The sequence below is a fragment of the Vulpes vulpes genome, chromosome 2 (genome assembly GCF_048418805.1).
Source record: "Vulpes vulpes isolate BD-2025 chromosome 2, VulVul3, whole genome shotgun sequence".
NCBI lineage: Eukaryota > Metazoa > Chordata > Mammalia > Carnivora > Canidae > Vulpes > Vulpes vulpes.
The window spans coordinates 4592287-4606940 of NC_132781.1; the positions used below are offsets into that span (position 1 = coordinate 4592287).

At 58.0% G+C, this 14654-nt stretch overlaps 1 protein-coding gene across 1 annotated transcript in view; it reads right to left on the reverse strand.

The window, feature by feature from the left end:
* MGAT5B (alpha-1,6-mannosylglycoprotein 6-beta-N-acetylglucosaminyltransferase B) overlaps positions 1 to 14654 on the reverse strand; it is a 71096-nt gene that overhangs the window by 20794 nt on the left and 35648 nt on the right. Inside the window, exons 9-10 of the mRNA XM_025999844.2 lie at positions 2857 to 2988; positions 1271 to 1404 (exon numbers count right to left, since the gene is read on the reverse strand). Coding sequence (XP_025855629.1) covers positions 1271 to 1404; positions 2857 to 2988 — 266 coding nt within the window. The remainder of the gene's footprint in view (positions 1 to 1270; positions 1405 to 2856; positions 2989 to 14654) is intronic.

A 14654-nucleotide genomic window follows, 5' to 3' on the forward strand; every position in this document is an offset into this window, starting at 1 on the left:
GCCTCCATTCCCTCCTCTGGGCTCCAAGGAACCTGCCCGCTCCCCACCCCTGCTCCCCTACGCTTCTGGGATCCAATCAAGCCATTACTTATGTGTCCAGAAATTGCATCTGCCTCTAGGATGTCCTAGAACCTGCCGAGTAAGATTTAAAAAAAAAAAAAAAAAAAAGAGCCCTAAGCATCCCAAAGAGGTGCATTAATTTGACAGGCTAAATAAAGACTGGATACTTTACTTCTGAGCAAGTTCCTTGGGACCTTAGTCAGTTTGCTCTTAATTTAGATGCATCCCAACAAAGGTGCTTCGCTGGCTTTCTGACCCAGAGCCTTCAAAGAGCCACAAATTAGATGTGCAAGACGCTGCTGGAGGCAGATACACTGACGACAATTAAATGTGACAGCCGATAGCCTCCCAAACGAGGAGAAAAAGCACCACATCAGTGACAGGAGAGGGGCCACTTAGCAAGGGCACACGGCTCCGCACACCTCTGCTGTCCCCAAAGGGCAGGCTCGGAGAGAAACGACCCATCGTCGTCGTCGTCGTGAAAAAGGATTAAGTTATTTTCACCACGCTGCACGTAAGGGGCAGGTCGGCGTGTGTATATATTTTAGAGACTCATTAAAAATAGCTGAGGCTCGGCTCTAACCACGTTCCTTGCCTGATGTCCACCATCGGAGGGTTTCCACGGGGGCCCCCAGCCTCACTTCCCAGTCTCTCCCATGTTGGAGCCTGCTGGAGCTCTTGTATTTCCAGAACCTTCCAGCGCTTTCCACATCTGTCTCCACTCCATCTGCCCCCACCCCCTGCTTGTAGGAGCCTGCCCATCCCTTTTGTCACCCCCTAAAGCTCTCCAGTGTACTTCAGGCCACTCTCTACAAGGCCACCAAATCTGCTTTGTTCTGGAACATGTGCTCAGCAGCTCTCAGAGAGCGGTGTGTGATTTTGGAGGCAAAGGCCACATCCTCCGTGTTGGAAAGGTCACCGGATTTCTGGGAAGCCAGGCTGGAAGCCCCCACCCGGGCGGCTCCCTCCACGCTTCCTGCTCCCCAGACACCCCAAGAGACTTCCTCTCTGGCTCACACACTTGCTGAAGGGCGAATGAGGCTTTCTGGGAACAAGCAGATGCCCGGTCGGCCCCACTCCCACACCTGCCGGGGAAGGAGAGCCAGGCAGGAACCAGACCCTGCCTCCTCCCATGCACCCCCAGAACCCCGAGGAGGCCCCACCTGCCCCTGATCCCCTGCCCCCCAGGCCCTGAGGCCGGGACACTCACGAAACATGGTCATGAACTGCTTGGGGTTGAGGTTCCAATAACCCCAGTTGGTCCGGTAGCCGTGCAGCGTGGCGTACTCCTCGTGGTTGTACGCAGGCTCTGTCCCGAAGGTGTCAATGACTCGGATTCGGCACCTGCTCCCCGCCCCGGGGTGAGGGGGTACCAGGAACCAGGGTCAGCAACCCTCTGTGTCTCCCCGGGCTGGGGTCCCCCCAGGGTGGGCGCTGTAACCAGCTGGGTACTGGGATGTGTGGTCAGAGCTTGGGCTCAGCCATCACCAAGCTGTGTGACCACAGGCAGGTGCCTTAACCTCTCTGGGTCAGCTCCACTGCCTGTCAAGTGAGGGTAACAGCCCAGCCGTCTCGGGGTTGTAGGGCTACGCCTGAACTGCAGACCAAGGCTCAGAATAGGTTAGTTATTACAGCTGCCCCAAGGCAGCCAGGAGGGAGCACTGCCTGGAGTGGGGGTCCTTCCCCGCTGCCCCGGGGGTCACCTGTAGGGTCTGCACTTTCCCAGACACAAACCCTAAGAGAACACAAAAACCTAAGGACCAGCGTCTCCAGGCAGCAGCAGTCATTTGAGTTCACAGCCCCCCTGCCCAGGAGCCCGACACCTCCAGGATGCCCCGGGCCTATCTGGGCCACGATGCAGAGGGGCAGGGCCCTGGGGGACCGACCAGCCCCGGCCACGGGCCCACCCTTGGGAAGGCGGTGCTCTGAAGCCTCCTGGGCAATGCAAGCTTGGCCACTTCACACGCACCTCCCGGCTGGGCAGAGGCGCTGTCGCAGCCGCCAAACCTCCCCCTCGGTCCGTGCATGCCAGCCCCGGGCGTGGGCACCCGAAGGAAACGGCTGAGACTCAGACGCCCCGCTCCCCCCACCCCAAGGAGCTCCCTCCTCGCCCCACATCCTTCCCGGTGGCCCGGAATTGTCCACAGACTGCTGAGGTCGGCACTATTCCCCCAGAGAAGGGGCACGGGGTGGGAGGCGGAGGCAACGAGTGCATGACGAACACGCATTAATAATAAAAGCAATAACACCGCCTGTCACTTTTTTTTCCCCTAATAAAATCATGTGGGATAGTCAACGGGACCGGAGCAAATGTAATAAATAGCAGGGCTCTCTGTGCTAAATTAAACCCCGTATCCTGCTGGCTGCAGAGACGGGGAGAGATGGCACCGGCCTTCCTCCAAACCCTGGGGCATGGAGGCGGGGAGGATGGGGGGTGCTGAGCCCCCACAAGCCGAGGTCACGGCCCCAAGCAGTGTCCCATTCCTTCCACTGCTCCCGGCAATTCCCCTGCGTATCTCCCCCCACCCCAGCCCCTTCTAGGTCACCTGTGAGCCCCACCCCGGTCTGCCCTGCAGCAGAGGGGCATTAAAGAGACCCCCACGCTGAGGACAGTAATAGGGGAGGGGAAACAGAGGCAGGGTGAGCCTCCCCCCACCCACTGCAGAACCCGGGACAGGGCAGTGCCCCCACCCTGGGGACCAGCTGGCAGGGCGTGAGGGGAGGCCTTCTATGGGACCCGGGGTGGGGCTGCCACGTGCCGGCACCACCCCCACCCGCCCGCCCGCACCCCCTTACCGGTACTTCTTGAAGGACAGTCCCATGTGCTGCTTCATCTGCTGTAGGCCGTGGTAGTCGGTGTAGATGAGGTCGAAAGGCAGGGGCATGGTGAGCGGGCAGTTCCCCCGGCCTGGCGGCACCCCTAAGTTACTGAGAGAAGAGCCCTTCAGAGTCTGAGCCCCAGGAGGGACCCAGGGGCAGCAGAAACCCACCTGCCCAACCAGCCCTGTGTCTAGGGCCCCTGGAGCCACCCCAGTTCTTTTTTTTTCCTTTTTTCTTTTTTTAAATTTTTATTTATTTATGATAGTCACGCAGAGAGAGAGAGAGGCAGAGACACAGGCAGAGGGAGAAGCAGGCTCCATGCACCGGGAGCCCGACGTGGGATTCGATCCCGGGTCTCTAGGACCGCGTCCTGGGCCAAAGGCAGGTGCCAAACCGCTGCGCCACCCAGGGATCCCCCACCCCAGTTCTTACAGCCCAGGATAAACACGGGAGACGGGGCATTGTAAAGGACGGTGAGGTTGGCACATGAGTGCTGGCAGACTTGAAAACGAAGTGAACAGGGTGGCCATGTCCAGTTGCACACGTTTTTCACTGCACAAGAGATTCCAGTGAGAGGAAGTAGGACTGACACTCAGCCTGGGCTCGCTTGCCAAGCTGTGCCCCCGGCCTGGGCGACCGGCCAGGTGGAAGAGGCACCTTTTGCTAATTTGCACAAATGCACTCCCTGCAGGGCTGTGTCCACCCAGAGGGGGCACCTTTATCTAGCGTTAGCAAATTGCCATAAGTGCTCGCTATGGTCCTCAGTGGAGCTTCAGTGTTTGGAGCAGAAAGTCCTGCCTCGGAAGATATAAATCCGCTCTGCTGACCGGCTTGTGGCCCTCAGAGCTGCCAGCCCCGTCCCACGGGGTCACCCTGCCTGCCAGAGCATTCACACAAAAATTTTCCTCTGGTGACCCAGGGCCAGGGCCTTTGGGTCATCTCTCTGGAGGCCAGAGGACACGGCCACGGCTGCCAGTGCAAGTTCCTTTGCCTGGGACCCTCCCCGCCCACCACCCGGGAGCCCCGGCTTGGGCTGACCACCCAGTCCTCCTCCACGGGGTGGGGGGAGGCACTTACATCGCTCATTCAGTAAGTCTGACCCGAGCCCCTGAGCCAGGCAGGGAGCAGAAAACCCCCCTTTCTTTGGGGAGCCCGCAGCAGCCACCCACCTCCCCTGAATTCCCATCTCCCTCAGATTCGTGGCCCAGATGTCTGCGCTGGGAGGGGTCCGGGAGACCTCCCCGTGGGCCCCTTCAGGGACCCGTGTGAAGAGCAGGCTCGGGCAAGGTAGGTGAGGAGCTCTCTCGAGCGAGGTCACTGGCTCAACGGCGGAGAAGGGCCGCGATGGATGAGCTCCCCGGGTCACATCTCCGGCTCCGAGAGCCTGTGCAAGCCAGGTGGAAAAGTACCAGCCACGCTGCCTTCGGAAGCCGGGGAGGGGGCCGTGCCTACATGTCCCCTGAGCCCACTGCCAGAAGCAGCGCCTTTGCAATGAATTAGGGAAACCAGATGACAGGGCCATGATGGAACGATGTCAGGAGAGGCTGCGTGTGACCTGTGGTGGGGTTCGGGGCATCAGGGCTCAGCTGTGACCCTGCAGAGAAGGGTGGCAAGAGGGGAGGGGCTTTCCCTGTGCCTGCTCCCCACCAGCCAGCGCCCCCAGCCTCACCCAGCCGCCCCACGCCAGGTGCTAAGCGCCGAGAGGAGAACACAAAAACCTAACGACCAGCATCTCCAGGTCTCTAACCTACATCCAGAACAGGGGCCAAGGGTTCCCGCCCCAACGCGTCCAGCTCCCACGCGGCCCCTCCGTCCCACCGGACCACCCCACGAGATCGATGCTCAAAAACCAGGACTTATAAGGCAGAGAGCAGGCTCTGTAAGCAAAAGGAGAAGGAGCACAGACCCCGGGGGTCAGGAACCATCACGGATCACGGCTCCCACAGCCTGGACACCTCGTGAAATATTTGGTGGTATTTTTAAGTGCAGAGCAGATTTTGCCTTCCCACTCTGTGGGACATCCCTGTTGTTTCCTTTCTTTTTTAAAGATTTTATTTATTTATTCATGGGAGACAGAGAGAGAGAGAAGGGCAGAGACACAGGCAGAGGGAGAAGCAGGCCCCATGCAGGGAGCCCGACGTGGGACTCGATCCCAGGACTCCAGGATCACGCCCTAGGCCGAAGGCAGGCACTAAACCGCTGAGCCACCCAGGCATCCCTGTTGTTTCCTTTCAAGCACAGGCTTTCTCTCACCCCCTGAACTCCTCCGGCAGGACTAATGACCCACAAAGAAGCTTTCGTTCTGGGCTACAGCAGCTCCGGGCCTAGACAGCCACCGTCACCGCTCCTCACTCCCCTGTGCTCCCCGGAGAGCCGCGGATGGAAGGATAAAGTGATGATTCCTCCGTCCCTTCCTCGCAGAAGCCAGGGAAGGGGGTGGATGCTCCTCCCACGTGGAATTGGGGCCTGGGAAAATTAATGAACAATCCTGAAAGTATGAACTGTAGGTGGGTCTGCTCTGCAGGACGCTTTGTCCACGTTGCATTTCTGGTTGGTTTCCAGGCAACTTGTCCCCCTGTGGCCACGTGTGATGCCAACAAAGTCACGGGACGGGAGGCGGGGGGGGGGGGGTCTTCCTTTTGTTGCCTCAACACTGCTCACGGCCCGAGCCTCTGCCCCAAACTCCAGGACCACTAAGAGGCCAGCGGGGCAGCTCGCAGCTCTCCCCTGGGAGAAAGACTCCCTGATGCTCTAAGGCACATGATGTCACCTTCATCCTGGGGGGGGGTCAGGGGGCTACAATCTTGAACACAGGAACCATCCTGCAGGCTTTATGGTTTATTGATTCATTAAATCCTTTCATCCGGGCAACAACCCTGTGAGGTCAGACCCATTCTTATCCTGCTCCCTCTCTTTACAGATTAGGAAACAAAGAGGCTGAGCGGTGGGCCGAGGACTGCACATCCAGGAAGCTGTGGAGCCAGGACTGGAACCCAGAGCCCACACTCCCACCCGCTCAGCTCTCCTGCCTCCCCAGGCGGCAGACTGCATGACAGTGGATGGTAGGACCACTGCGACATCCCTGAAATCCGAGCCCCAGCTGCCAGCAGAGAGTGGGCTCCAGGCCCAGTTCCATTGCTAAGCCCGGGAGGAGTCATAAGCCTCCTGGAGTCTCACTTTTCTCCCCAGCAACAGACCAATAAAAATGACTCCCTCACAGGGTTCCCGGTAGGAGCAACTAAGGCAAGGTGAGTGCAAGTCCCACTGATTATCATTTCCTCTTGTCATCACTTCTGGACGCACGACCCCCTCACTTAAGGCCCTGTCGTCTCTCACCTTGAGCGAGTCTTGAGATAATTTCCTCTCTGCTATGTCCCTTCAATCTTGACTCCTTCCTAGAAAGATCTTTCCACAATGTAAAGCCGGTTCTAACCCCTCCCAGAAGACTTCTCACCTCCTGGTCCTTGCCTCCTCCTCCAGGAAGCCTTCCTGGGACCCCTGGACAGAGAGAGGTGCTGCTTCTGTGCTCCCCCACTGCCTGCTTCAACCCCTGCCCTGCACTGTCCTGAGTCACCTCCATACCCACCCCTGCCCCCCGGGGCCCGTGAGGCATGAGGACAGGGACAGGGCCTCTTTGGAAGCCCAGAGCTGGGACAGGATCTGGCCAACAAGCTCCTGCTGTTCAGGGACAAGTAAACAAACCCATGAATCAGGTGAACCGTCTTAGGAAGAATTGGCTTCAAGACTGAAAATGAGGCCAAGGAAAGAAAGCATCTCCGGGGAGAGAGAGAGAGAGACAGTCCCAAGGCTGACGGGCGTCTTGGCTCTCGGCTCTCCGGAGGGGAGGGGAGCAGGCTCCCGGGACACCTCGGGCCAGGGACAGCACTGGCCCCGCGTGCCCTGCCAGTGCCAGAGCCATCCCACAGGAAGGAGAGGAGAGAAACCCGCCCGAGCCCGCGGGTCCCCCTCCCAGGAGGAGCTAATGAGGGGCCTCCGGGGCTCCCCAGCCCTAGAACACAAGGCTTTTCCATTCCAAGCGACTTTACTGGAGAGAAGCGTCTGCAGCTGCTCATGACTCTGGTCACAGGGCCTCGGGGCCGCCGGGAGGACAGCGGAGAGGGTCAGCGCGGGGAGGGGCCTGTGCCTTCATGGCTTGTAATGTCAGCTCGCTTTTATGGGCAATTTTACGCTAAGTGGTTGGTGGGAGCGGTGACATGAGCTGAAGAATGCTGGCTCCCGACAGCCTTCGGCCGAAGGTGCCCTCGGAGGCTCAGCGGCACAATCCCACCTTCCGGGCTGACTCTTCTAAAGGCCCCTGTCCAGATGGCTGCTTATTTCCAACGCCAAGTCCCTCGTTCCTCTTTGGATTCTTGGCCCAGGGCTGTGTCAGGGGCAGAGGAGACATCGTGGAGCCTCCGGCGGGGCCGCAGGGATGGGGTGTCAGTCTATAGGGAGAGACAGCAGCTTCCCACGCAGGGACTTCACACACGGCCACTCAGCACCGCCCGCTACCGTACAAGTGCGTGGGAAGGATGGGGAGTCTACATGGAATCGCCAAATTTGGTGGCTGGAGTATATTTCTAAGCGTCCCCAAGCCATCTGAATGGGAGTCTGAATCCAGGATGAAAGGGGTGGGGGAAGGGGGTGACCTAGGGAAACAGTGTTTTTCTACAGCTCGCCTGGCTAATTGGGGCCCCCACACCCAACCCAAATTCATCCACCCATAAAAGCCACCCTGGTGGGAGGGCAATGGAGAGTTAGTGTTTAACGGGGACAGAGTTTCAGCCTGGGATGATGAAAAAGTCCTGGAGACAGATGGCAGTGATGGTTGCATAACCCAGTGGATGCACATAATACCACTGAACCGCACACTTAAAAATGGTTAGGACAGTAAATTTTGTTTTGGGTATTTTACTATAAATTTTTTTAAAAGCCAAACTGTTCACACTCAGTGAACCGTGCCCAGCCCCACAGGGATATATATGCCCAGTACTCTGCCTCCTAGGCGTGCCCGCATCCCCATCTTCTCTAGCACCCCCTGGACTCCCAGCTGGCCATCATGTAGGGACAGCAAATATCCAGAGAAGGGGAGGAGGCTCAGTTTACTCTCAGCTAAAGGATCAAAAGGTAGGATGGGTAGATGGGGCAAGGAGACAATGAAAACAATGATCTATGGTCAATTAGGGGGAAAAAAATCCTCAGGGTGCCTAGATGGTGCAGCCAGTTGAACATCCGACTCTTGATTTTGGCTCAGGTCATGATCTTAGGGTCGTGGGATCGAGCCCTGCAAGGGGGCACTGTGCTCTGCGGGAAGTCAGCTGGAGGTCCCTCTCCCTCTGTCCCTCCCCTGCTCTCTCTCTTTTTCTAAGATAGAAAGAAAGAAAGAAAGAAAGAAAGAAAGAAAGAAAGAAAGAAAGAAAGAAAGAGGAGAAAAAAATCCCTCTGGGAATCCTACTGCTGAGTTCTGGCACAATGAAAAGCACTCCTGGGCATGAGCTCCGTGGCGAACTTGCCGGGTGGCCTTGCACAGACATCAGATTGTTCTGCTGTCCGCCTCCACTCCCCTGATATGAAGCTCGGACAGATCTCCACCATCCCTTCCAGGCTAAAAATTCTCTGGTTTGATTTCTCCCTGTGCCTTTGGTTTGTGGCTGGAAATAATCTCTCCAGGTAGGGCTCAAATTCCGGAACAAAGTATCCTCTCTCCCTCCCTCTCCTCGCTGTGTGGGAAGGACCTAATTAAAAAGAATTCTCACAAAGTGCTCAGAGATCTTTGGCTCCAGGTGCTCAGTGCACTCAGGGAACTTTTACTTTTTTCCTAGACTCGTCTCATCGTGGGGAGCACACTGGCTGGGGCAGCGCAGGGCCTTTCTGCCTCCCCCGGGGGCCTGGTATCCCTCTGACCCCGGCCAGCACCTGTCTCCCGCCCCGTCTCTCTCCCATGGCCTGTTTCTGGAGCAGGCCACCGCCTCTTCCCAAGAGCAAAGGGGGCAGAAAGAAAGGACCCCAGAGAGTTAACCGGGCGTCTAAGGAACTGCTTGGGAAGGGAAGGAATTCTATTGTCCTGCGGCATTTTCTTCTCTCGCCCAGAATGTGTTTTTGCTTTCTGGAGCGGCCACTCCGCCAGAATATGCTCCTTAGTCAAAAGCCAAAAAGGAGCAGGGGCCGGAGGTTTCTAAAAGGGAAGTATAGGGAGCAGCCTCCCCCACACAGGCTGGGCAGCCTGCATAGGGACCAGGGACCAGGGTCCAAGGCGACACTTCCCCCCAGCATTCCTTCCGACTATGCAAACTCAGGCTAAGAATAGGGCCTGGCTCCCAGGAGAGCTACATGAAACCAGACTCCCTCCAGCTCCACGAGGCGAGTAAGTGGTCAGAGGAGGAGGAACACATCCCTTTGCTGTTCTGTCTCCTTCCTTGCAGACAGGCCCCAGTTTACATAATGGATGTCCCTGAACGCTGAGCGCAAAGCCAGCTTTTCTCATCTAAGCTATGCTTTCAAGGTGGCAGGACGGTGGCTCTGGGCCCGGTGCACGTCACAATCACTGAGACCCCTGACAGTTCCTGATGCCCAGGTCCTGCCTCGTCACTCAGGGCTGCGGCCTGGGTGTCAGGATGTGGGTGTCCAGGCCCTCAGGTGACTCTCATGCCCCTGGGGCTCTCACGATTCTTTTTTTTTTTTTTTTTTAATAGAGACCTTATTTATTTATTTATTCATGAGAGTCACAGAGAGAGAGACAGAGACACAGGCAGAGGGAGAAGCAGGCTCCCTGCGGGGAGCCCGACGTGGGACTCGATCCTGGGGCCCCGGGATCACGCCCTGAGCCGAAGGCAGATGCTCAACCACTGAGCCCCCCAGGAGCCCTGGCTCTCAGGATTCTATCCAGTTCCACAAGCCTTTGAGAACCGACCAGCCAGCCCCGGGGGTCACCTGTACCACCCTAGGTTTCTGCCAGCTTCACTGGACTAAATAAGCTCCAAGGCAGTCCCAGCCGGTTCTGAGGCCGGGGCAGCGGGGTGTTGCCCATTCTGTGGGGGCCGTGGGCTCCAGGAAGCCCGTGCTCCTGTCCACCTACCTGTTCTCCAGCCACCATGTGACAAGGTCTCCCTTTTCTCTGTACTTGGTGGGGAGAGAACAGTGGACCCGTCCTCCCCTTGCGAGAACCCGTGGCCCCCAGGACTTGAGGACACGCTCATGCTTCCTCCCAGGACCAAATCCTGCCTCGTTACCCTTCCTTCCAGAGCTTCAGAAGGCAGCCTGCGCCTCGTTTCCGACCTCACTCCCCGAGGTCCTCCACCCCACCTGGGCCTCCTTTAAACGTCTCCTCCGCAGCCCTCTGGCCCCGGTGTGGACCAGGCCGGAGCCGGGAGAGGTGCCCCGGCCACCGCGTCGGTGCCGTCCTGTTTGTCGGCCAATGTCCAGGCTCAGTGACACTTGCAAGAAACAGATCCCCACCCCGGGGGCTCAGAGCGGCATGGAGCGGGAGGCGAGGGGTGGCCTGGGAGGAGACGTCTCTCCTGGACTCTGATGGGGGCTGAAGGCAGGGGCCCCCAGCAAGGTCCCCGACCTTGCCCGGCGATCAGCGGTGCAGACCCCGATCCCACGGCACAGGAGATTCAAACACCTCCTTGGAAAACAAAACAAAACAAAACAAAACAAAACAAAACAAAACAAAAACACCTCCTTGGAATCCAAGGAAGGAGAAGGAAAAAAGGAGAGAGGAGAGAGGAGACGGACTTTTTTTTTTTTTTAAAGCATAAATTAATCATTTGCCTCTCATCTTGGGATGTGTGGCTGGAACGTGTGGCAGGAGAAACGACCACTGCTCACAAGAGTCCGCTAAGTGCCACCCCTGCTAGGTGGGCTCGTCCTCCCTCTTTCTAATCCATGTGCTTCATGTGTTCTACAGCGTTTCAAGGATCCAGAAAATTATAGAAAATAACGTAATGACATAATGAATACCCTGTGTTCCTCCTTCCCAGCCTCGTTAAGTCTTAACATTTTGCCATATTTGGTTCAAATCGTTTCTTTCCTTCCCCCAAGGGATAGCACATCACAAATCCGGGCGGAGCCGGGGGTGTGTCTGTCTTGTCCACTGTCCTCACGGTCGCCGCCCTGGGCGGCCCCAACCCCGGCCTGTGCTCTTCCCTTCCTGGGGTCATCCTCTGGGGTCATCCTCTGGGGTCGTCCTCTGGGGTCGTCCTCTAGGGTCATCCTCTGGGGTCATCCTCTGGGGTCGTCCTCTGGGGTTGTCCTCTAGGGTCGTCCTCTGGGGTCATCCTCTGGGGTCGTCCTCTGGGGTCGTCCTCTGGGGTCATCCTTTGGAGTCATCCTCTGGAGTCATCCTCTGGGGTCGTCCTCTGGCGGCCCCAACCCCGGCCTATGCTCTTCCCTTCCTGGGGTTATCCTCTGGGGTCATCCTCTGGAGTCGTCCTCTGGGGTCGTCCTCTAGGGTCATCCTCTGGGGTCATCCTCTGGGGTCGTCCTCTGGGGTTGTCCTCTAGGGTCGTCCTCTGGGGTCATCCTCTGGGGTCGTCCTCTGGGGTCATCCTTTGGAGTCATCCTCTGGAGTCATCCTCTAGGGTCGTCCTCTGGGGTCATCCTCTGGGGTCATCCTCTGGGGTCGTCCTCTGGGGTCATCCTCTGGAGTGGTCCTCTAGGGTCGTCCTCTGGGGTCGTCCTCTGGGGTCGTCCTCTAGGGTCGTCCTCTGGGGTCATCCTCTGGAGTCATCCTCTGGGGTCATCCTCTGGGGTCATCCTCTGGGGTCGTCCTCTAGGGTCGTCCTCTGGGGTCATCCTCTGGGGTAGTCCTCTGGGGTCGTCCTCTGGGGTCATCCTCTGGGGTCGTCCTCTGGGGTCATCCTCTGGGGTCGTCCTCTGGGGTCGTCCTCTGGGGTCGTCCTCTGGAGTCATCCTCTGGGGCCGAAAGCACCACACTACCCCCTACTGTACCTTCAGCTGCTCCCTTTTCTGGCTCCTTCGGGAGAGCATTTAAACAGGCCAACGCTCTCCCGCCTTGGAAGGTGAACCAGCACGCCTGCTATGGGGTGAGCTGTGTTCCCCCGAAACGTGGAAGTCCGAACCCCAGGACCGGGGAATGTGACCTTATTGGAAATAAGTCTTTGCAGAGGAGGAGGTTCAGATGAGGTCGTTATGTTGGGCCCGCACCCAGGAGGGGTGTGTCTGTCAGAGCTGCTGGCGCCCAGACACGCGCGGGGAAGGCGGCCTGAAGGCACAGGAGAGGGAGGCCACCGAGGAGCTGAGGCCCACGGCGGCACCAAGGCTAGGAGAGCGAGCGGCGCGGGCAGGTTCTCCTCACGGCCTCCCCTCCGGAGCGGCCTCCCCAGCGGCCGAGCGAGGCAGGAGGCAGACGTCCGGCCTCCACAACCCTGACACAATAACCGACTTTGTGGGACTTGGTTTCGGCAGCCCCGAAACTCACACACCTCCCTGTGTTTCTGCTGTTGCCTGCCCCTGCTCCCCTCAGCGGGCTCCCCTCATGGCCTCTGCTCCCCTCATGGCCTCTGCTCCCCTCATGGCCTCTGCTCCCCTCACAGCCTCCGTTTCCCTCAGGCCTCTGCTCCCCTCACACCCTCTGCTCCCCTCACAGCCACACTCCCCGCAGAGGCCAAGGCTTCTCCTCACACTTGCTGCTACCTCAGCAGCCTCCCCCTCGGCCTACAGCCCACCTATCTCTGTCGTGTGTCCCCAAACTGAGTCTTTCTAGGGTCAACAACGATTTTCACGTGGCCAACCTCGTTGGGCAATTTTCAGTCTCCTTCTGGTGAGCATCTGACATCACTGGCCACACCCTCCTTCTAGAGGCATCTTCTCCATGGGCGCCCATGGCTCCAAGCCCTCCTGGCCACCCCCGTCTCCTCTGCCAGAACCTCCTTCCCCAAGAGGCCTCTCGCTGCTGCCGTTCAGGAGGGCTTTGCTCCCAGGCCTCCCGTGGCTCGGCAGCTCAGTCGCACTTGCGCTCCGTGACGCCACCCGCCAGTGCACCATCGCCCCGCCGAGCCGCGGCCCCTCACACAGGTGCCTCCACACGGGCGCCTCTGCTTCGGCGGGTCTGAACCCAAACTCCAGGCCTTCCCTGTGTGTTCTCTTCTTCTCCCCTCAGAGAATCGTGGCTGGTCACGAGGGGGGGTGCTGGGCCGGCTAGTTCAGCCCGGTTCAGGCCAGTCAGAGCCAGTCAGAGCCGGTAGCGCCCTGAGGCCCGCCCCACCTGGCTCCCAGAGGGCTGTGGGGACGTGGGCCCTGCCTCCCTCATTCTCGGGGACCCTCCCCAGCATTCCCCTCAGACACCAACAATGCTGATCAAACAAAAAAGCCAGAAGATTGATTTCCACCAAGTCCCCGTGCTTGACGGCCAAGCGTTGCCCCTCCTCGTCCTCCTATTTAAACATCCTCCTCTCAAGCTTTCATCATTTGCCAGTTAAGTCAACTAATTTTCGACTAAACCCAATTTCACTCATGGATGGAGGAAGAGCTCGGTAATTTTTCCTCATGCCATGTACTATTAATGATGCTTGAAATTATGCAAATAAAATTAATGAGCACTGCCGATTCTGGCCAGGGAGGGAGGGAAAGGCTTAATTCAAAATGTCCCTGGTTGGGGCACTGGGGTGGCTCAGTCGGTGAAGCTCTGCCTTCGGCTCAGGTCATGATCCCAGGGTCCTGGGATCGAGCCCCACGTCCGGCTCCCTGCTCAGGGGGGAGTCTGCTTCTCCCTCTGCCCCTGCCCGCCGCTCCCCCTGCTTGTGCTCTCTCTTTCTGTCAAATCAGTCTTTAAAAAAAATAAATAAAAATAAATAAATAAATAATAAATAAATAATAAATAAAATACCCAAGGAGGATTGGGCATTCAGGAGGACGGAGGCAGGTGCAGGTGCAGCCCATGGAGGCTCTGGCCCTGCTTCCCCTCCCCGGGAGCGCAGTGGTGCGATGGGGCTGTGAGGCCCCCTCCAGGCTCTTGCCCAGCACCCCTCATCCCAGGAAACTTCCTGCAGCCACAAAACTAGATGTGGGCTCTACGCATTACCCCAAACATCACTCCAGTGAGCTGGTTAATTAAAACACCAAAACACGAGGAGCAGAGAAAAGCGGCTCATCCGTCCAGCCTTGTTGCTTAGTCAGTGGTGAAGACATCTGCCGTGAACATCTGTGACAAACCGCATCCAAGCGGCAGCATCTCTGTCCCGTTCCCTTCCCCACGCGGGTCATTTAGCCAGACCAGGAAGGCGCTCTGTCACAGAAGCCACGCCGCGACTCCCAGTTGGGATCGCCTTCACATCTCATTGACCTACTTTCCAGGTAACCAGGTGCTGCCCACAAGGAATGGCTCCCTAAGGCTGGGAGGGGAGGTGACCCGGATGATTCTCCTCCTCCCTGCAGAGCCCACAGCCACGCCACGAGTGTGTCCAATGGGATTTCTGCCCGTGACTCCTTTCCAGGCTCAGTCGGTCACCATCTTGTTATGGGTTGCATCACGTCCCCCCTAGAATTGGAGTCCTAAGCCCTAGTATCTCAGAATGTGGCTTTATCTGGAGACGGGGCCGTTAAAGAGGTCATCAAATTGAAATAAGGCCATTAGGATGTGTCCTAATCCACTGTGACTGGCGCTCTTAGAAGAGGGGGGAACGCTGGACACAGACACATACACAGAGAGAAGGCCACGTGAAGGCGAGGACAGAGAGTGGGATGATGCTTCACAAGCCAATGAACATCACGGGTCACCAGCAAACCACCAGAAGCCAGGGGACAGTCTGACA